We start from the raw sequence: 22,139 nt of genomic DNA, 5'->3' as shown, positions 1-22,139 counted from the left end.
TATCTTAGACTTGATAATTATTGCTGAAGATGACAAAACAAAAAATTAACCTCTTCCTTTTCTGCAGCACAAAACACAAATGTTTATGACTAAGACACTGGTGGAAATCCTCAAATTCCTGTTCAGCATCCAGAAAGGTAAGCTGCAACTTAAACATTGTATATTTGGTTTGTAGGTGAAGTCAGGAAGTAATTTTTTTTCTCCTCCAACAGACAATCCTCTGAAGAAAGATGAATGTGAAGCAAACCTAAAAATGTTTGAAACACTTGCTACACTGCAGGTAGGTATCTTCCTGGTTTCAAACAACTGTTGATTTACTGTAATTACCCCAATTTTTCTTATAACATGAATGATATTGAAAATTAATTGTATCTAGAATTTCTGTGGAAAGGTTGTTTTTATCATTCACTTCAGAAAAATTCTAAGGCTAATCTGGCAATTTAAATAGTGCCTGGAAAAGTTCCCAATTACTGGGGCTCAGTTGCCTCTTTAAACCAAAAAAATTAGACACTCCTAAAAGTCTGAATTGCTAATACTTCAAAGATTTCATTATAGAGAACTGTAATATTTTATTAAGATTTTATTATGGTTTGTAAACCTAAATTATTTAATACATCCTTTAAGCAGGCAGTATCCCACAGGGGGGTTTATTTTGCTTACCTGCTGCACAGCAAAATTCTCTAATTTATTACACAAATCAGTAATTAGTAGATACTAGAAAAGTCTTTGTAGTGAAAGCATTCCTCTGAGAATGAAATAGGAAATAAAACCATTTTAATGCAAAGACTCCTCAACATTTTTAAGGAAGTTGCATGAATATAAACTATATTAATTTTTTGTTGCAGGAAGATTTTGATATCTTTCTTTCAGTTGAAGAATTTAGGAATCCTTCGCTGCTGTCTAGGCTTCTTCAGAATCACATACTAGCTTATGAAACTGCCAGATCTCAGTCCAAGTCTAAAGTGCAGACAATGAGTTGTAACTCAGAAGATGGTAAACCCAAAAAACATCCTACTGAGTCAAGGTTGTACAAACTGGCTTTGCTCCTGCAAAGGTCAGAGCAAGAACTGGGAGAACAGCTGGCCTTGAGAGCACTGGATGCTGGAAGGGTTGAAGATGCTGTAGAAATATGCAGGTAAAATTGCAGAGCTTTTTAAGATGACAACTTTAAATGGGCTTTTCTGCACTATTTCTGATACTTTATAGAAGTGATTAGATGTAGAGAAAGGAAAAGGGGTTTTGGTTTAGTTTTTTTTCCCTAAATGTGCATATATTGCTTGTTTGCCATACTGAAGTAAGAAGTAACATCTTTTCCAGTTACCAACAAATGTGCATATTAGAGCATGATTTTTGTGAGGAGCAGATGAACTGAGATTGTTCAGCCTGGAGAAAAGGAGACTTAGGGGAAACTGTCTTGCTCTTTACAGCTGTCTGAAAATGAGGCTGGAGCCAGGAGGAGGTCTGTCTCTTCTCCCAAGTAACAAGAGCCTCCAGTTGCCCCATGGGAGGTGTCAGTTGGACATGAGGGGGGAAAAAAAAAAGTCTTCCCCAGAAGGGTTGTTAAGTCCTGGACTTGGCTGCCCCAGGGCACTGGTGGAGTTCCCATCCCTGGAGGGTTTTAATAGCCATGGAGATGTGTGGTGCTGAGGGACATGGTTTAGTGGTGACCTGGCAGTACCAGGTTAAGGGTTAGACCAGATGAGCTTAAAATACCTCTTCCAACCAAAAATAATTTTATGAAATAAGCAGAAGAGAATTAAATAGCTAGAACATAATGTAGCCTTAAGTAAAAGCCCTAAGGACTAAGCTTTTTTTTAACCTTTTTTTTTTTTTCTTAATAGGAAATTCTATGAAAATTACTGTAACGAAGAAACAGGGAAGCTGCTGTTTTCAGCATGTCAAAAGCTTTGTCACATGTTGGGAGCTGATATTTCAATGGTCTCTCCTAATGATATGAATCTTCCAGCAGTGATCTATGAAATGGCTTGCCAAGCAGCTACAGTTTGTAGTCCAGGTAATTACTATTATCATTTATTCCTGTTCATGTTGGGAATCCAATATTCCCAGCAATATTTGCTATACATGAAACCAAAATGAATTTCTAGGACTCTGTAGAAACAGGTGCTGCAAAAACTTGTTTCCTTTAATAGGACAAATGAACCTTCCATTCATAATGTGCTCATGATCTTAATATTTTTTACAGATTTACTATTAGATTCTCTGGAACTGTGTAAATATACTTTGGTTGCCAAGGAAATTTACAGCCAGTGCCAAATAGAAAACTGTGGATTTACAGCAAAGGTATTTTATGCCTTTTTTTTTTAAACATGTAATGTCTTGATTGAAGAGTGTTGAGTGTGTACACACGTCTCCATTTTCCAGCAATGTTTAATCAGCTTGTTTAAAACAAACAAACAAAGAAAACCCCACACAGCTCTGCAAATGAAAATTTTCCCAAGTCTGTTTCAGCATAAGGAGTAAACTGATCTGAGAACTAAAAGCAGTGCAGCTACGGCACAAACAAGCAGCATTCTCCACCTACACTTCAGTATAATAAATCCAGCTAATGTGACTGACAATATTCATGATTTTATGGAATGGCTGCTGCCAGAACTGCTAGAGAGCACAGGCAGCTGACCTTAAAAAAGCCTTTTCTTTTTGTTTTTTTCTGCTTTAGATAAAATATGGCAGGGAGGGTTTGATTTTTTTCAACACATTACATGAAGACGCTGCCAACAGTTCTGTAAAACTTTAAGAAGGATCAAGTTCCTGAATAGCAGCTTTGTTTTTTGTTCAGCTCAAGCAGTGCTTCAGAGTACTCGAAATGAAAGGGCTCTTACAGTTTGAGTGGAATAGATCGAAGTGGCCAGGCAAGCATTTTTATGCACTGAATGTTATTTTTCTGAAAGATGATCTGTTTGAAAAATGTTGATAATATTTGGCCAAGAATGTTTATAAAAGCCTTCATTAAATTAATAAAGAATGCATTTTGGCTGTGCAGCTAAGTAACTGCAACATTAAAGGGAAATGTGGCCACTCCTAAGCAGGAAATTTGTTTACTACTACTGCCCTTTAACAAAACATAGTGTAGTAAAATCCATTTTTAAATAGAAAACCATGTTCTTTCCTGAAAAACTGGAATCTCTTGCCACACTTATTTAGCAGACTTATTAGCTGTTCTTTTGATTGTGTGTACTTTTGACAATGTTCTTTCTAGACATCATCTTTAGGAGGAGATAAAGATCCTTATGAAGAGTGGACTTATGATTACTTCTTTAATGAAGATGGAATAGTCCTTGATCCAGACATAGCTCTTCCAGTTGCATATGAAACTATTTCTTCTCTTCTGCCTGTTTATGGTAAACTCACTTTCTTGAGTACTGCATCAATATCAAAGCTGTATTTCATATTGATTTATGTCTAGGAACAATAATTTAGCACATGTGGAAATTATCACCTCAGAAACTTCAGTTAGACGAAGTCATGGATGAAACACCCATTGGAGGGATGTAGAATGTAAAGAGGACTTTGGTGTTTTTTTGTTCTGGTTCAGGAAGAATCAGAATGACATAGAGAATACTCTGGGGAAGTGTTGCTATAAACTTGCCCTGTTCTTATGATCTTCTCTAGACAGCTTCTGGTAGCCACTAACGGAGACAGGATTTTATCAAGATGAATTTCAGCTTGTTCTAAAATGATTGTCATTTTATCATATGCCATTGTAGATACACACTACTTTATGAAAATTTCAAGTATTATAATCATTACAATGTTGTAAGTGGTGAAAAAAGACACTTCCAGCTTTCTGAAAGAAGCACTGAATATTTTGGAATTAGTTATTTTTAATATCTCTTGAGGTAAATGTTTTCTTTCTTAATCTGTCATTGGTGTACTAAAAAGCATCTTAATTGCAAATCCTGTTGCACAGTGCTAAATCTACCTTAAAAGGATAAGCTGCTTTAATTTGAATAGAATTAGTACCTTCACAGGTGAAGTGTTTGTTGGCCATCTCAGCAGGACAAAGATTTACACACTTACTGAAAACTGTTGGTTTGTATTCCTTTGCACAGTTTAAAAGATACTCCCTCCTGGAAAATAACTTCTGATTAAGCACTAAAAAATACCAGTCTTGACTCACAGAGTTCATGTGTCTTTATTTTATGTCTTGTCCCTGAAGTATAGCATTTTTAAGGTAGTTCCAGGTTTCACAATGTTGTTGAGATGTCGGCGCCCTGGTGATGTGTATTTGGTCTGTCTTGCAGAGAACAAGCTGTATCCTTTGGACTCTACAAGCCTGGCAAACTGCGCATTTAATAAAGGTATAGTGATGGCATGTTCACCATGCTAAAACCAAACCACTAGAAAACAGGAGGCATAAGTTAAACCTACACAAGCAAGACTAACTCACAGTTTTAAGTAGGTGTATCAATGTTCCACTCAAAGCCCTGCTCTAGGGAAACAGCTTGGTTCAGCACAGAAGACACCAGTTCAGGTGGTAATTGCTGCCATTCAACCATGTGATTTCAAGCCTGTACTTCAATACAGAAGCTCTACCGGTGAGACCTAGCATCTAGAGGGTTTCCTAGATGACCAACTTCTGGTTTTTGAAATAAAATGAGTCTAAATTAAATGAAAAGCCCTGAAAACTTATGGTTACAAAGAGAACTGAGGCTGATCTTGTGTCATAAATTCAATGGAGAAAAAGGAAAACTGCTCTAATTTCCAAACCAATGTGCTTAAATAAATGTACTAATTATTTTCTGGGGGTTTGTTTTGGTGTGTGTTTGTTTGTTTTTTTAAATACATCACAGGCTATAGCCATCTGCTGCCAGCCAAAACTCCCATCTGTGCAATGCTACAGAATCTGATGGAGTGCAGTCAGTGTGAGTTAGCTTTCCGGGTAACAGTCTATTCCTTTGGATCCTGCCTTCAGCATGGTGTAACAAACAAAATGAATTTGTCCCTGAGTGAAAAGGTATGGCTAGGCTGATACTGGAGAATAAATCTTAGAACTATGCCAACTATTAACAAGTTTAGAGTGTTTTATGTAAGAATTTGACAGGTATGGGAAAGGCTATCACCATGACCTTTTAAAAATCACTACCACTTGGTGAGATGTTGAGTCATTTTGTGAAAGGAGGTGATAGTTTCTTCCCTATTTTTCATGATCCTCTCTCTCTTTGCAAAGTAGGTTCAGAACTAAACTTCTAGTCCCTACAGAGAGGCTAGGAATAAAATGAATGTTAATAACAGTGTATCATTCTTTCACATAGTTTTTTCCATTGGTTAGTATGGGTAAAGTTCCAAATAGAATATTCAAGAAACAGTTCTTAGCTCAAAGGCAACTAGAAACAGAAATCCTTTTTCTAACCAGAAGTGATCTTTATAAGACCTTAATTAACTGTGAGAATACAATTACTGTAGTACCTCCTATTGTGCTATAAATGACAGGAGAAGTTAAAGGCTTAGAGGTTATTTTTAACTGTGTGGTTTTTTTTTTTTAAATAACAGCTACATGACAGCAAAACACTAGCTGAAAGCAAAACCTTTCTCCTTGATATGCAAAAGAAATGTACTTCAGTAATTATGACCACTATCCTGACCTTGCTACATAAGGTAAGAATGTTCTGAAGAGTGAGCCCCCTTTCTTCTGCTCTATCCAGATGGGGGCTACCCATCCTAAACTTGCCACATGGCCAGAGGTCACAAACCCCACATGTTCTTGAAAAATCACACACTTTGGAAAACCACAGAGCTGAAGTATTGACAGTGTTGCAGTAGTGGGAAGGGACAAGTTTCCACAGCCACATGTCTCAATTCCACCACAGCTGGAGCTTGTGTTTCTGAACTGCCTTTAAGCTGGCAGCCCTGGGGTATTTGAGCCTCTTGCAGGCCGTGGCTCTTTGATCACACACTAGTTGAAGATTTTCAATCTTCATTTCATTTGAGACTTGTAAACTTCTAGTTGAGGGGGTGTTTAAAAACAACTATCTCCAAAACAGCAAGTGAGTTTGGCCTGGCTTCAGTATAGTTACATTTTCAGTTCTAAAAATTAAATCCATTTTTATTCTTTTTTTTTCCCCTCTAACTTAAAGGCCCAACACACCTCTAAATTACAGCATACTTTTCATATGTTATACAAAGAGATCTGTTAAAGTAAATGCCTAACTTTTTTAACTTGTTCTTTTTGCCCACTCTTAAAACATAGGTGTTCAACTGTCGTCTCATAGATCAGAACCTGGCACTGGGATATTGCACAGTTTTGCCCAAGGAAGATGTGTTCAATAAGCTGTGGGATGTCATAAACAATGCATGGCAAAACTACAGAAAAATTTTGGTAATGTCACAAGGCAATGGATTTCTTCATTAAATGGAGAATGTTAAAGAGTTTCTTTAAAAAAATATATCAGGAATATCATATGGAAGTGCAAATCTTTGCCATTATTAAGGGTATAGCTGTTTGAACATGGCCCTCATTTAGTGTGCCACTGAGAGAAGCTGCTTCCTTCAATCACAGTGTAAAATTGTGTATAGGCAGGTGTTGTAAATAGCCTAATGCTTGGACTTGGATCACGCTATCTCATTATGACTTATTCTAATCTTGAAATTGTTTACAGCTCAGATAAATTGTTCTCTGACAGCAGTTGTCAAGAATGGAATGATTTAATAAATGTTTCAATATTTTAAATATTAAAATATTAATTAAAACATCTATTAAAATATAAAAGGAAAATATAAAGTGAAGCAAAACAAAGCCATGGGGAGGGAGAGCGACATAAATGTGAAGAAAAGATGATGCCTAAAAATACTTTTTATATTAGTTTCACTCATACTACACTAACAAAATACTTCTGAGAAAGAAACTCAGTTTTATAAGTACCTTTGAACTGCCAGCTCAGGAGGTGCAGTAATCCTGATACTACCTTCTGTCAGGTTAGATTTAATTTTACACAGTTATATGACCATTTATGATATCTTTTAAGTTCCTCTAGGGATTCAGACCTTAGGATTCCAAATTTTCATGTTATTTCTTGTATTTACTCCCCCTCTCACTTCTTTCAGGCAGTAGCTCTAGTTGGAGCACAGCTAGCTAACCAATGTGGGGAAGAAGAAGAAAAAAAGAAGTTCCAAGAACTGGTTGCTGATGCAGAATGGGGTATCCAGCTTGGTAAATTTGGTGTAAGTTTGATTGACCTATGAACTGAAATGTCAACATATTCTGACATGTACTGTGATTTTTAGACAAAATTCCCATTCAAATGTAAGGGAAGATGGCAGGGAGGTATTTTCATTTTTCAGTCTGCTTAAATAAACCTTAGAATTGAGAAATTCTATAACTGAGAATGCTACACAAGAGTTTTTAGGTGTTTAAATATTTTTTGGCACAGGGCATAATCAGCAAATCTGCGTCTTTTCCCTGCTCTAGAGGTGCCCACGTTGAAAGTAAAGAAAACAAAACATTAACTATATAGAATCATGGAATGATTTCAGTTGGAAGGGATCTTACATATCACCTAGTTCCAACCCCACTGCCATGGGCAGGAGCACCTCCTGCTAGACCAAGTTGCTCAAATCTCTATCTAACCTGTCTTTGAACACTTCCAAGCTTGGAACCTCTGCAGCTTCCCTGGGCAATCTGTTCCAGTGACACACCACCCTCCTGGGGCAGAATTTCTTCCTAATGTCAAAATCAAGCTCCTTCTAGTTTGAAGCCATCACCCCTTGTTCTGTCACTCCATGCCTTTGTAAAACAAAGTCCCTCCAGCTCTCCTGTAGCCCGCTTCACATACCGGAAGGCTACTCTAAGGTGTCCATGCAGCATTCTCTTCTCCAGGCACAACACCCCCAACTCTCAGCCTGTCATAGGAGAGTTGCTCCTCTGAGCATCTTTCTAGCCTCCTCAGGCCCAAGCTCTAACAGTTACATAAGGAACTAGTCTTGATATTGTCTAAAATATTTCTTTGGGAAGATAATAAAATGTTTATTTATCTATAGATTTCTTTCGAGACTGTATTCAGACAACCATCCATAAGGAAGAAGGAACTCATAGAAACCCTGGTACAAAACCCCAAAGTAGACACAGATCTCATACTGAATTACTGCAGGTAATAAGTAAAGCAAATCAAAGTGTGTTTAATTGTTGATGCAATAATAAGAGTGCCTACTGAAATCTAGTTTAGTTTAAATAGATCATGTTTAATGTAATATGTAAGTTGTTTTGAGTTTTTTAAATGATTAATCACAGTACTGGTGTTTGGTATATTTATTCATAAGGAAATAATCACCCTAACAACACCAAAGGTCACAGAGAAAATAATGTTCTGTCCTCTTCTAGTACTTTCATGCTGGACAGTGATGCCGCACTGCAGCTTTGCATTGAAACACTTCTTCTCCAGAATGCTAATACAAATCATGTTGAAGATGACTCTGCAGAATGCAGCAAGAGGCAACCTCATTCCACACTGCTAGCTAGAGCACTAGAAATAATTCCTCTGCTGAAAAGCACTAAAGACCTGGTCTCCAGCCTCAGTGGGATATTGTACAAGGTAAAAGAAATAAACCAAACAAAACCAACACATCAAAACAAGCAAAAAAAAAAACCCAAAAGAAATCCTTGAAGTATGCATCTAGTCTCAAATGTCACTCAAATGACAGATTAGTAATTCCACAGGAATTGGAAAAGGGTTGCTAAAAACCCCATAAAATAGCTTTCAATTTTCTACATCTGTAGGGGGAAAAAAAAAAAGTGGGGAAAAAAATAGACCAACAGATCTCATTTTCTTTAAAGACAGGTATAGGCTTTCTTCCAAACTTCCCTTAATAACCAACCAGAAAACAATCAACAGCAACAACAAAAAAGTAATTTCTAATTATCACAGCATACTGGAAATATTTTAAAGTGCCACATTAAAAGTAGCTAGGGGCAAAGAAAAAAAGATTATGCCTTGGGGTTTTCCTATGTGGTTGTATTCTTGTGTTTTTTCTGGGGGATGGAGGAGTGGAGCATGGTTTTTATTTTGAGGGCTTTTTTCCTCCCCTTTCCTCACTTCATGTTTGGCCTTTCCTGGCAATTTTCTTAGGATTTAGGACTGTGGTGTGGAAATCCTTTGTTTTAGAGCAGTATGTAACAATGGTTATACTGTTTCTTCAGTGTTATGTCAACATAGTTGGTGTTAAAAAGGAAAAAGATAACTCAGTAGTATGTTCTTCTAAGACGCATCATTTAAGAGCTTACAAAATGAATTTGTTTTAACAGCTTGATCCTTATGACTATGAAACTATTGAAATTGTGCTGAAAGTGGTACAAAATACTGATGAAAAGAACATCAGTATTCAGCTGAGTCAGGTATGTCTAAGTATGTTGCTGTTGGAAACTGTATTGTCTGTTTATTAGTTTCTCTTTTCAAGAGTCTGTTGACACTGTTGCCTCTCTGCACAGTTCTCCTTCTGAAAATAGTATTCAGGAAATAGTGATTTCTAAGTTTTTCAGCAATGGCTCATAGCAGGGATAAAAACTATAGATATGTACCAACTTCACCAAAAAAACCAGAAGCCTCCAGGACTAAGGCATGATTACTGTGAAGATGGGAGGAAATAAAGGACTCTTGTTGATTTTATTTTTTTTTTTCCAAAATATTTCCTTGCCTTTTTTTTTTTTTTTTTTTTTTTTTTTTTTTAACTTCTTCCCCCTCCACTCCAGGCTTTGAGCCTCCTCAAACATCTGGAGTCTTACAAAAGGATTTCTCCACCTGTGGACCTGGAACACCAATATGTTTTAGAGCATGTGATTCCCTTATCCCCAGCTGCTCAAACCAGACTGCCCTTTCATCTGATATTCTTCAGAACTTCACAGTGTTTCTGGAACATTATATGTAAGTTCAGTGTTTCTAATGGCTAAATATATGGCTCATTCTCTTTCTCTGCTGTGATCTTTAAAGTTCTGCAGTACATGTTTTATAATAATTGTATTTCTCTTTTAATGCATTTTTCCTCCCGAGTACCTCCGAAAGCACTTGTGCACCCAAACTGCTGCTGCTGAGGTAGCTGGTTTCCAGTGGAGTTAAGATTTATATGCAATGAAGAATTCTGCCCTCAAATTCTTTTCTTAGGGCCTCTCAAAGACCAAACTAATCCATGTATCCCACCTTCCACACCAGTGTGGGTAATTAAGATTATATTCTTTCACTCCCAGTGGACATCTGCATTTAACAATCAGAGAATGCCTTGGGTTGGAAGAGACCCAGAAAGACCATCTTGTCCAACTCCCCTTGCAGTGAGCAGGGACTTTTCCACCTAGCTGAGGTTGCTCAGGGCCCCATCAAGTTTCACCTTGAATGTCACTAGGGATGGAGCCTCAGCCACATCTTTGGGCAACCTGTTCCCATATTTCAACACCCTTATTGTGCTGAACTTACTCCTACTGTCCAACCTAAATCTACCCTGCTCTAATTTCAAACCATTGCCCCTCATCCTATTGCTCTATTCCCTTCTCAACAGTCCCTCTCCAGCCTTCCTGTAGGTCCCCTTCAAATTTTAAAATGCAGCTGTAAGGTACCCCTGGAGCTTTCTCTTCTCCAGGCTGAACAATCCCAACACTCTCATCATGTCCTCCTAGGACAATGAACTGGAAGTGCTTAATCTGATATGGGAAAGCTGCAAGTGGACTGTGACACTGTCATAAGCAGCTGTCTTTTTCCTTTCAGCTGCAGAGCTCAGTGAGGAAACCTTCCCAACACTTCTGTTGATTTCCAAACTAATGAAGGTAAAGTAGCATTTTGAAAGAATTAATTTCAAAATTATTATTTTCTTCACACACATTAAAAAAGAGCTTTTGTCCTTTCTTTTGCATCATTTGGGTCTCACTAGAGATCTTCTAATAACTCTTGATCTACTTCAATGATTTTTCTAGGTTTCACTGGATACCTTATACATGTCTGCAGCTCGACATGTCTTTGAAAAGAAAGTGAAGCCAAAAATATTTGAAATGAGAAATGCTGGGTATGCATCAGTTGTTAACAAGGAAACAACAAAAACACTGCAGACAATTCAGTCATACCTGCTGTCAATAGTGAATCCACAGTGGGCTGTAGCTATTGCTCACAAGATTGCCCAAGAATTTCCAACAGGTATGTGTTGATTTGAGAAGTGAAGACATGGGAGAAAGAGAATAGGTTTGGGAAAATAAAAGTAGCCTGTGACCAAACATTTGTTCAGTATTCTCAGATAAAACTTGGAGAAGTGTGAAAATAATAATAATACATTTCCTTCCTACATCCAGTTTTGAACAGTAGATTAGAGCAACAGCCATTTTATAACACAGCATCACTACTAAAGTGCTTTGTCTCTTTTTTTGAGCCATGCTGTCTTGCCTGTTCATACCATCTTAAGTTTTCTAGCAAAAGCAACTATTTCAGATAAATTTAAGCTAGCTTCTCTATTATCAGAATCCAAATAGATACTGGTTTTCTTTCTAGCCACAAGAACTTTCTTAAGAGCTTCTAAATTATTTTCTTTTTCTAATTCTTTGAAATAAAATGGATATAACTGTATAAAGGATTAATGAAAACTTAGTTTATTTCCTGCATCTTCCCTCTCAACTTCCTTCTTTTTTCATTTAAAACAGGCCCTGACCAGATTCAGGCACTGAAATTCTGTCTCTATCTAGCTGAGAAATGGCTAAAGAATACTACACCTAAGGTAATGGTAAACTGCTTGCAAGACTGTTGGTTTGTAGTGAGGTACTTATGTTAGTGTTTTGTCTTTTGGATAATGGTGTGCAAAGTGTACCTTAATTAACCCTGATAGAGGAAGTACTTTCTTCTGGGGAAGTAACTGTAAGAAAAACCCTCTGTCCAGTAACATTTTCCTGTTCACAACCTAGCAAAAAAGTCAGGCTTACTCTTCTTGGAGGCTGGACAAAAAAATAAACAGTTTTAAGGAAGAATAATTTGCTCTTTCTTGTACTGTATGCACTTTTCTTGCTGCTGTGCTGGGATTTATTCCAGCTGTTAGATTAATAGCATTATTAACTTTTGCTTTGAGTTCCAAGATTCTTTAGCAATTTGTACTTGTATCTATAAAGAAGGTCTGCTTTCACTTGATTCTCGGGCTCATTTTTCCATGATTGATGGGAAAAGGTGAATAATAGTCTCCAACTTGCTTATAAAGATCAAATTTGTTATGGAGTAGGGACACAATGAACACTAAATAATTCTTTTATACTTAGTCATGTCTGTAAATAACTTATGCCAAAAATAAACTGTAACTCTAGCAGCCAAGCTTTAAGATTAAATCTTTTTTTTCCCCCCTCTCAGTTTTACTTCAAAATATCTTAATTTTATATAATGTACACATGGTGCATATTTTATTTTGTCTTTTCACAACATACCTTTGTTTACAAATGTTTTTTTCAACATATGCCTGCTTGCAAGAGCAGCATGGTTAATATTGTCTGCTTACAGGAAAAATACCTGTGGTTACAAGTATGGGGACGCATCTGAAGAACAGGTCTTGCTACCCAGTTCACTGCTTCAGAGTATGAAATGATTATTTTTCTCTATTATCTTCTATAAAACTGTGATGTTTTGCTAAAGGATGATTCACATGGAAAAGCAGAAGTCCTACAGAAGAAACTATATATGCAGTACAAGCGTTCAGCAACAGAAAATGTTCTGATAAAACACAACCTGAACACTGGAGAGCATTTGAAGTCTATTGGGAAACCAGCAAATCTTATCCTTTTACTCTATGAACACCCCAGTATAGACCAAAGAATCCAAAACCCAACTGGCAGGGATTACCCAGGTGAGTATCCATCACCTAGCAAAAGGAATTTCTGAATGAGGTAATACCACTTTGTAATCCACTGTCTCTACCTGTTTATGTAGATATCCATATGGCAGCTAAGGAGATAGCAGACATTAACAATCTGGACATGAACAAAATTTGGGATAAACTGCTGGATAAATGGCTGTGTCCAACTACACTGGCCTCAGAAGTAAGTCATCACTGGAAATTAAGGTTTGGAGAAAATGGGCAGTTACATTACATGTGTATATTTTTATCAGTTTTTCAAAATATGAAAGTTAATTTGCACAATTTGCCTTTAGTGTTCATTAACCTATTTAAGGTGCATCAGAATTCAGACCACTAACAATTTCAGTACCTTTCTAACATTGTTGCACACCTTTGTCTCTAGTGAGAATGATTTGAAATGCTTTCCCTTCTCTCTGTAGAGAGATTAAACTCTTATCTTTGGTACTATGGTAAGGTTGTGTAGCCAGCCTAAAGGAGTTGTAAATATATTAGCCTCACCAAACACTGATTCTAGAATCAGAAAGAGAATTAATCCTCTTCTGTTGCAGCTTAGCTAACAGAGAGTTAATTGCCGGCTGGGTAAGAAAGGGCAATGAGCAGGCAGTGCCTGTACTTCAAAATACCACTTAGCAGGCTGAGGAGGGGTTTTGACTGCCAAGCATACAGTTAAATGAAGAAAGGACTGATAAAAACAGAATTCCTCTCCTTGGCTGCATTAGCCCAGCTTTTAAGACAGGCTTTAAGCAAGTGTATGATCTAGCTGTTTATCCAAGCAATTTAGAAAACTCTCACAACTAGATTTTTATGTCTTTTTAAAAGAAAAATCAAGAAGTCTTTGGAGATGTACAGGAAGATGAAGAACTCCGAAGGTACGTCTGTTGCCTTATATATGATATAGTGAGTTGCTGTTAATTTGCAAGTTTAACTACATCTGGCCTTTTTAAGAAACTGAACAGTGTGTGAGTCACAACTCATTTTTATTTTCTGGTGACATCAGTTTTGAGTCATCAAATACTTATTTATGCAACAAAATGCCATTTGCAATAAGTTACAAATGTATGCAAGTGCATTAAGAGTAGCTATTTGGAGAGGGTTTGTAGGCATGGAATCTCTCATCCTTAATCCTTTCTTGGCAGTGAAATATATTTACATGTGAATAAATATTGATGTATTTCAGCATCTGTGCTGAACTTGTATTAAAACAACTGTATTTTTGCAGGGTTATCTATCTCCTTCAGTCCCGCCCAATGGATTATAGTTCAAGAATGCTTTTTGCAATTACAACATCTGCCACGTCTGTAAGTTTCTAAACTGTTATTTTAGCTTGCCACTTTTTACCTCTTATTAAAATCCAGTGTTGTCTGCTTAACTGGTTTGCAACCTAAAGCCTCTGCATCCGTTTTGGATAATTTATATATCTGTATGATCTGTTTCCACCAGTTTTGGAGTCAAATTGTGGTGCTCATTGAGATTTGCTATAGACTGTCAAAAGCAGCCCTTGAACTCTTTTTTTTTTTTTTAAATTTCTTGCTAATATTATGTGAAAGTAACTTCACTAGGCATTTTCTAGAATGTTTCTTAAGCTGGTGTAATTGACTCACTTCAGGTGGAATTAAAGCAGAGTGGTAACATTATTTTAGTAGAGCCTTAACCTTCAGTCTTTCACACTTACTAAATCGTAGAATCAACAAGGTTGGAAAAGACCTCAAAGATCTGATTGAGTTCAACCTGTCACCCATGACCTCATGACTACTAGACCATGGCACCAAGTGCCACATCCAATCCCGTCTTGAACACCTCCAGGGATGTATTTGTGATGTACAGTATCACAAGTATTTCTCTTTCCTGCATCAATAGTCTTAAACTCAGAAAGCCATCTTGTTTAGCAGTGTCATTTGACACTGACATACACTTCAACTGGTTAGTATAAAAGCTGTGAACCAGTCTGTTACTTAGCATCTATTTCCAATCAATAAGAAAAATCTTAGAAAGGATCCTACTGTATATAATTCTCTTTCTAGTTGTTCAGCCAGTTGTCACGACTTTTCCCTATGTTGTTTTTTACCCCCTTTAGCCAATTGGTGTCACTCAGCTGACATTTGCTCACAGATGCAGAGCACTGAAGTGTCTGCTCTATCTGGCAGATACCAACACTGTGGAATCACTCTTCAAGAAACCCATTGAGAAAGTAAAGTAAGATGAAGTTTCTTTAAGGTATTCCTTAATAATGATGTTTTACAGCCATTGGGAAAATATATATGGAGAACCATATCTAAACCTCCCTTCTCTATCTTGGTGTACAATCCAAGATACAGATGATCCAAGTCATCCGTTGTTCAGGTGAATGTGGTTTCCCTAAGCAATTACCAGAAAGATTTTTACTTCATTAAGATCTCCTTCATAAGTACAAACACAGTCTAGATTATTTTTTCCTTCCTTTTTTTTTTTTCCTAAAGCAACAGAAGAACACTTTTCCAATATTATCCTGAGTTTGATTAAGTGAGATATCATATAATAATCGTTGTAAATAACATTAACTCCTGGGTTTGGGGGGAATTTCTTTTTTTTTACAGGTATTTTCTCAAATGCTGTGTTTATCTGGCAGAGTTTGAAATCTTGAATATTCCATATACTTATGAATCATTTCATAAAAGTCCTAAGGAAGGAATGATTAAAGGGCTATGGAAGAATCACAGCCATGAACCCACAGTATGATTTTTAATTCATAATTTTTTTGTTTGCTTGTTACACCTTGTGTGAAATGTGCACCTTTCTACAGAGCATGTCCATTTCTAAACAGGAACTTACATATTCTGTCCTGTTCAAACACTACTCAGGATATGTTACTCAATTATATTTTAAAATGCAGCCAATATGCAGTTGCCCCAAAGATTATCTTTTATCAGAGGGACTGAAAAACCACCCTGTTGATGTGCTGACCACTTCCCATCACATAATTATTCCCTAGTATTTGCCCACCTTTGTGTTCCCTCTTCTCTTGGCTGGGAAACAAGATTATTTACATGTTTTGTAAATACCTAACTTAACACTGAAGCAAAGGCAGGTACATAAGATTTCCAGGTAGGCAGTGGTATATGACAGAAATGGATACTATTCTATTAAGGCTTCAACAGTAATACTTCTGATTTATAGCCATCAATTGGAAGTGATCTCTCCCTTGGTCAAAATACACACATCCTACTCTAAAATTTAAAAATAACAGATAAAAAAAGGTTTTGCCTTCCTATGATAAGAAAGTAAAGTGTTATCACACGTAGGTAGGTGGAGGTTTGGGGTTTAATTATCCTCACACATGTAAACATTTTGAAAGTGGCTTGGTGGTAGCTTTCCAGGAGTTAAAGGTCCCAGTAATGCTGTAAAAATCTAACATTACACTGGCAAGAAGTAAAGGTTTGAAGATCATGAATGTATATTAAAATCCAGTATGTCCTTCCTCTTCTATAGGCTGTTAGACTGGTGACAGAACTCAGTCTAGAATACAAAGTGTATGATTCCCAGCTGTGGAATGGCCTACTACAGAAACTCCTTGGTTTCAATATGGTAAGGAATTTTTAACCACAAATTTCTGCAGTGAGAGGAGAAAAAGGTTTTGTTATTTTTTAATCCACTGACTTCTAAGGAATGGGGTAGATACATAAACTACAAGCTTACTGGGAACAATTAGTAGTAGTTTATGTGGGTGCATTGGGCTCTTAAACACAGAGCTGATGAAGCTTTGAGGAATCTGTGTTTTGGAAGTACTGCTTGAGAATTTTGATCTGAAATTGCCTTTTTTTTTTTTTAAAGGTACAAAGTCCTTCAGATAGCAAGAGTAAATCCAATCATAATAAACTAATTCCTCATTTAGTTGTAATTTTACAACATAAGCTGCACATTTGTCTGCAAACATATACACATAGATGCAAAAACTGTGCACGTACATACATACACACACACAAAAATATTACCCCTAAAAATGTGTTTATGATGATAGTCATCCTGATTTTTATTATTCAGAACCTTAATTACCTCTGCTTGTCAAACTCTATGTAACATTACTATAGCCTAAGGAGGTAACAGATGTACTTGGCAATGTGGTTGTATCAGGAGGCAGGTACTAAGCAAGTTTTAATTCAATGAGATTTAGGTACTACTAGCAAAGAAGATGGGATCATAAAGTTTTCAGCACCAATTTTATTAAGACTACCTCAAGTATTTATTGAGACAACAGATGCAGCCACTGCTTGTGATAGTTTAATTTACCAAACTATAAATCAGAGTTCCGTATGTATCAGCTCTTCCCCAGAAAGAAACAGAGATACCTTGAAGAACTGTGAAGCTCTCATCCTGCAGACAAGACAAGCAGCATGATACAGTTCTGTAGATTATTGCCAAGTCCTCAAAAACACTGTAGCATTTTAAATGAAATATCTCTTTTCAGATTCAGTACCTAAGAAAAGTATTGACAGCAATCATTGGGATCCATTCATTATGGCAGGTAAGCAAATATTCCCTGACTCCTAATCTTTTTCTTCATTTAACAGGAATTTAACATCCTATTTGTGTGTGTGAACGGCCACCATCTATGCTCTGAAGAGATTCTTTTTTGAATGATTATTTTTCACAAGGCAATATGCAGATGAGTACCATTGTTAATCACTGAAATGGCATATTTTGTATTTGGGCTTCCTTCATTAAGCACTTACTTGGAAAGTTTCGTAAAGTGGGACAGAATAATTTTGCCATCAGTTAAAATACAGCTAAATAAATCTGAGACTATGAGATAAGCAATATTAGGGAATAACTGATCCATGATAAAAAGAACAGAAAATTGACAGGCTTCTTCCACTTAGAGTCAGGATGTCAGTGTTTACAAGCACACTTTGTTACAACTGTATTTGCCAATTCTTCCAAACTTTGCTGTCAACAGATTCCCAACTTCAGTCGAGCTTGGCGAAGTGTAGTTCTATCACCATTTCTCACAGGTGAGGTTGTTATTAGCTATCATGCTTGTGTAGGAACTTGGCTGCATATTTACTTCATTGAGTTTTCTTTATTTCTTAGCTATGTGTCCACCAAGTCCTAAACAGCTAGAGGAATGTTGCGAGTGTTTTGTGATTCTGCTCAAGTAAGTAGATAGCACATCCCACATTTCCGTTAGTTTGAGTGGGAGTACCTGCTTGTAATTTCTCATCCAACAGCCTGCCCTGCAACATGCAAAAGAGCTCTGAGAACTGGGGAACCTGAGACATGAGAAAGAACCATGTGCCTGCTGTGGAAAGCACAGGATCAGGGCACAAACCCTCCCAAAAAAATACTGTGACTATCTACAGACTGTTGACTGTAACTTGGTATCTTGGCTGTTTAAACTGCGCTGGGAATCTGAATCAGCAGCACAGACTGCTGAAAACCAGTTTACCCGCCCAGTTGCTGCCCCCATGAGGGATATCTCTTCTTGTCCTCACATTCACAGTCAGCCCTAAAAATCCAGTTAATATCTTTCTTAGCCCAAAACACAGCACATTTCCTAAAATATTAACACAGAGCATAAGATTTAAAAAAATCATTTTCCTACAAAGAATAAATCTGACTTGACAAAAATCTAATAGCTGTACATCTATAAATGTTGTTAACCTTAAGGTATTAATGTTCCAAAACATTCTGTACATAAACCAGCTTTGCATTGCCTTTACAAGGTGAAAAAGCACAATAATTCATTATTTTATTCACCATAATGCTCTGACTCGTTCAAGAGAAGAATTGGAGCTCAGAGAGCCTGATTTGAACCAAAAGTTAGTTAGAAAATACCGGAAAGAGATCCAGCTGAAGAACATGCCTACACTACTGTGCATATACATATGTACCAAAGTGTTACTCTGGGGAGTTGACTAAAAGTTCCCTCATGGGGCCTTGGGAATTTGGAAATAAGTTGGAATTGTTCTTTTTTCAAACTAGACAATCATATTCTCTGAAGCTTCAACTTGCATAGCTTGGCCATTTCTGAAAATGAGTAAAAATATATATTGTTCTATCTAGCTTAGAAGTCTCCAGACAGAACTAAGTTGACAGAACTAAGCCATCCATTTATACATATCATAGTTGAGAACTTCATTCCTAATCTTCTGAAGGTGTCCTGTTCTGGCTGACTTGGATGTCATTGGCATAGCTAAACAATATGCACAGCTGGACCTTCCAGCATTTGCTTTGGGGTGCCTCTTGCTGATTCCTCAGTCTGAGAAGCGGGAGCAGCAGATTCAGGTAAATAGTAAATTTTGTGTTCTATCTGTGCAAGGGAAATGTCTTTGTGCATGTTTTCTTCATCAGAAACTGTGAAAGATGGTAAGCTGTGATTCCAGCTTATTTAAATAGTCACTACAACTACTCAGCATTTCGCACCCAGAAGGCTCAGCATTTGTGACAAATTTGCTCTGAATTTGTCCTTCTGTAAGGAATTATGTGAAAACTTCCTTTTGGTTTGGTTTAGCAGTTTTTAAAGCAAAACCAGCTAGCTTCAAGTCATCTTCAGCAGCTTTATCATACAACTTTGTTTTTAATGGACTTGAGGATAATTTATTGTATCCCACCCGTAAAACCCATGAAAAAGAAACTAAAAAATCCTGTATTTGTTATGAACAAACTGGCACTAGCAAAGGCATCTTAATTTCTTAAGACTTCTAATCATTGAAGTTAAGATTAGAAAGATTTTCCCAAATTAAACATTAGTGTAAGAGATTTAATCTGCTGGTAATGAGTCAAAAAAAAAAAACAAACAACAAAGCAATGCAAAACACTCTTTCAGTCAAACTGCAGAGATCCTGGTTTCAAAATATTAATTGTTCCTGTACAGATCAAATACTTGCTCTGAAGGGATAGTTTCTACTTTAATCATCCACAGAATATTAATGTTTTGTGATTATTTTCACAAGGGTTTCTTATCAACATGTAACACAGAAACTGTGTTGCAACAAATAGATGAACACATGAATGCTGGAGAAGTAGTGGCATTTGCTTCTCGGGTAAGTAAAGCTTACTTCACCTGCCTTTGACATAACTAAATGTACACAAAGGCTTTTTCCCTCTGTGATATTGCCGAGCATTAGTTGACATAGAGTCATAAAATGGTTTGAGTTGAAAAGGACCTTAAAGATCATCTAGTTCCAAACCTCTGCCATGGGCAGGGACAGCCATCCAACCCGACTTTGAACATTTCCAGGCTTGAAGCCTCCACAACCTATCTGAGCAACCTGTTCCCATGGACTCTTCTAAAATACAGCAACATTTTGGGGGAGTTTTGAATTACTATTACTGTGGTTGCAAGGAAAAATCTTCTTGAATGCACATACACTGTGCTGGTTTATGGCCTATTATAACCCAGTTTTAGGGCAGCATTGATTGTACCACTAACTACTTTCTCTGAGTAGATGTTAAAAGCTAAAAGGCCAAGGGACTTATGAAAACTGTGCTTTGTCTTGCCGTGGGCTCCCTTCCTGAGGGCAATTTTCTTCACTCATTGCCCTGTCTGAATCTGAGATTACTCTCATAAAATCTGATTATGTCACAGCACTTAAAAAAAAATATAAAAACCATAAGAAGAATAAAAAGAGTTCTAGTCTATAGCCCAGTAAGAAAACTCTTAGCTCTTTTCATTCAAAAGTAAACCTTCTGTTTAAAGTATTAATTCTTTTGCTTCACTAAATCTCCAGATTAGATCTTTGGTTTTGGACAGTATCATAAATAAGAAGCTGTATGAAAAATTTCTGAAAACCAAGTATTTTCCACTGCTGAAGCAACAACTGATAAAGACTCACCGAACAAAAGAACTGGTGGAGTATTTTGCCAAAAGGAACTGGTAAGTTATAAAACAAGTGACACACAACTGCTAGCACTTACAGAAATTGAATCGCTCCTTTACTTTCTCCCATTTGAAGTTACCAAGGTTATACTTAGAAGGTTGTAAGATATACTTAGAAGGAGTGTTTCTCCAAGATTTTTTAAAGTATTGCAAAGTTAAATAACAAAGTAAAAAGCCCACCTCACTGCTTTGCATATTTAGAAGAAAGTTTTAGTGTCATTAAAGCCAAAATAAGAGCTTGTTGAGCGTGGACTGGCAAGCAGAGAAAATACAGTAAAAATAGAAGTAACCTGAGTGGGAAAAAAACAAATGTTTCAACTTACCTTCAGATGAATTCAGTGTAGTGGCATCATGGTGTCACAGCTTTAGCAGTAAGAATACTGGAAAAATAAATTAACTGCTTCGACTTGGGAACTAATAGTTTTGCCACTAAGATCTTCGAGAGAAGGCAACACCTCTTCTGTTCCACTTACATAAAGCACAGGTTCTTGCCACTGAACCTGCTGCAGGGCAGTTCTCAATCGGGATCAGTGACTCACAGCACCTGGGCTCATTGCACACAGCTGCAAACTTTTCTTTCAGACCCCAGATACTCGGGATTGCAAGTTACCAATTATCCTGCAGTCAAAATGGGACAGGAACCACTGAGTAATAATTGAAATTCTAGTATATATTTGGTTTATTAACAGCCACGGGTTAAATACTAGGCTTCTCAGGGCTTGTGTTTCTCTACTAGGAAATTACAGGACACGTCTGACTAAAAACCTGGAGGTCATACCTGATTTTTCTACTTCAGCACATATATGTATTCTACATTATTGGCTTCTTTAGAGAGCTTAACTTCACAGATTTTGTCTCCTACAGCATTGATGATGCAACAGCCCTAATTCAAGAGTATCAAGAGAAATGTGGAAATCCTAGTCCAGCAGACATACCATCATCTGATCTTCTGAAGGTAAGACAAACAACTTTGTACCTCATGCATTTTCTCCTTTCTATATCCTCTTTTCCTGAGCCCTTTTAATATTGTTCTCTTAAATTTCCAGATGTATCTGAATGGACCAGAGGAGACCTGTGTACAAGAACTGTCATGAAGGCGGCCTTGATGTACCCTTTTCTTTTCTCCCTCTACTGGCAAGATGAGAGCAAAGCACTGAGAAGGCTCACTGGTCAGGTGAACAGTAACTTCAAACCTCAGTGCTTTCAACAAAAGCTGCTGCAAGCTTTCCACATTTTTGAATAACTCTTCCAGGCTGCTTCTTCTCCATGCCCCATACTGGATGAAACAGTTTGGATTTACAGCAGAATATCCTGTTTTTGTTTAATAGCAATGTACATATTCTGCACTTTTTAAAGAATTAGTTTGTTTCTGTATTTCTCTGTTTGTCTGCCACCACGATGACTATGATTTCACTTACACAAACATAACCTTGCATAACTGTGATAACCTACTTTTAAAACTGTAAGTGGT

General features: G+C 37.0%; 1 protein-coding gene across 1 annotated transcript in view; it reads left to right on the top strand.

The window, feature by feature from the left end:
* Positions 1–21,892, top strand: part of KNTC1 (kinetochore associated 1) — a 38,380-nt gene extending 16,488 nt beyond the window's left edge. The window contains 33 exon segments of the mRNA XM_054172904.1: positions 68–137; positions 213–280; positions 846–1,135; positions 1,842–2,014; positions 2,204–2,301; positions 3,218–3,359; positions 4,263–4,319; positions 4,812–4,975; positions 5,512–5,616; positions 6,209–6,337; positions 7,063–7,179; positions 7,996–8,105; positions 8,336–8,546; positions 9,257–9,346; positions 9,701–9,872; positions 10,704–10,762; positions 10,910–11,126; positions 11,624–11,697; positions 12,594–12,804; positions 12,888–12,997; positions 13,636–13,685; positions 14,036–14,114; positions 14,891–15,009; positions 15,390–15,525; positions 16,282–16,377; positions 17,258–17,314; positions 17,747–17,801; positions 17,881–17,944; positions 18,945–19,074; positions 19,743–19,832; positions 20,520–20,665; positions 21,533–21,623; positions 21,715–21,892. Coding sequence (XP_054028879.1) covers positions 68–137; positions 213–280; positions 846–1,135; positions 1,842–2,014; positions 2,204–2,301; positions 3,218–3,359; positions 4,263–4,319; positions 4,812–4,975; positions 5,512–5,616; positions 6,209–6,337; positions 7,063–7,179; positions 7,996–8,105; positions 8,336–8,546; positions 9,257–9,346; positions 9,701–9,872; positions 10,704–10,762; positions 10,910–11,126; positions 11,624–11,697; positions 12,594–12,804; positions 12,888–12,997; positions 13,636–13,685; positions 14,036–14,114; positions 14,891–15,009; positions 15,390–15,525; positions 16,282–16,377; positions 17,258–17,314; positions 17,747–17,801; positions 17,881–17,944; positions 18,945–19,074; positions 19,743–19,832; positions 20,520–20,665; positions 21,533–21,623; positions 21,715–21,762 — 3,828 coding nt within the window. The 3' untranslated portion in view covers positions 21,763–21,892.
* The last annotated feature ends 247 nt before the right edge of the window (positions 21,893–22,139 follow it).

The sequence above is a fragment of the Dryobates pubescens genome, chromosome 25 (assembly GCF_014839835.1).
Source record: "Dryobates pubescens isolate bDryPub1 chromosome 25, bDryPub1.pri, whole genome shotgun sequence".
Classification (NCBI taxonomy): Eukaryota; Metazoa; Chordata; class Aves; order Piciformes; family Picidae; genus Dryobates; species Dryobates pubescens.
This window is presented reverse-complemented; position numbering and strand designations above follow the sequence as displayed.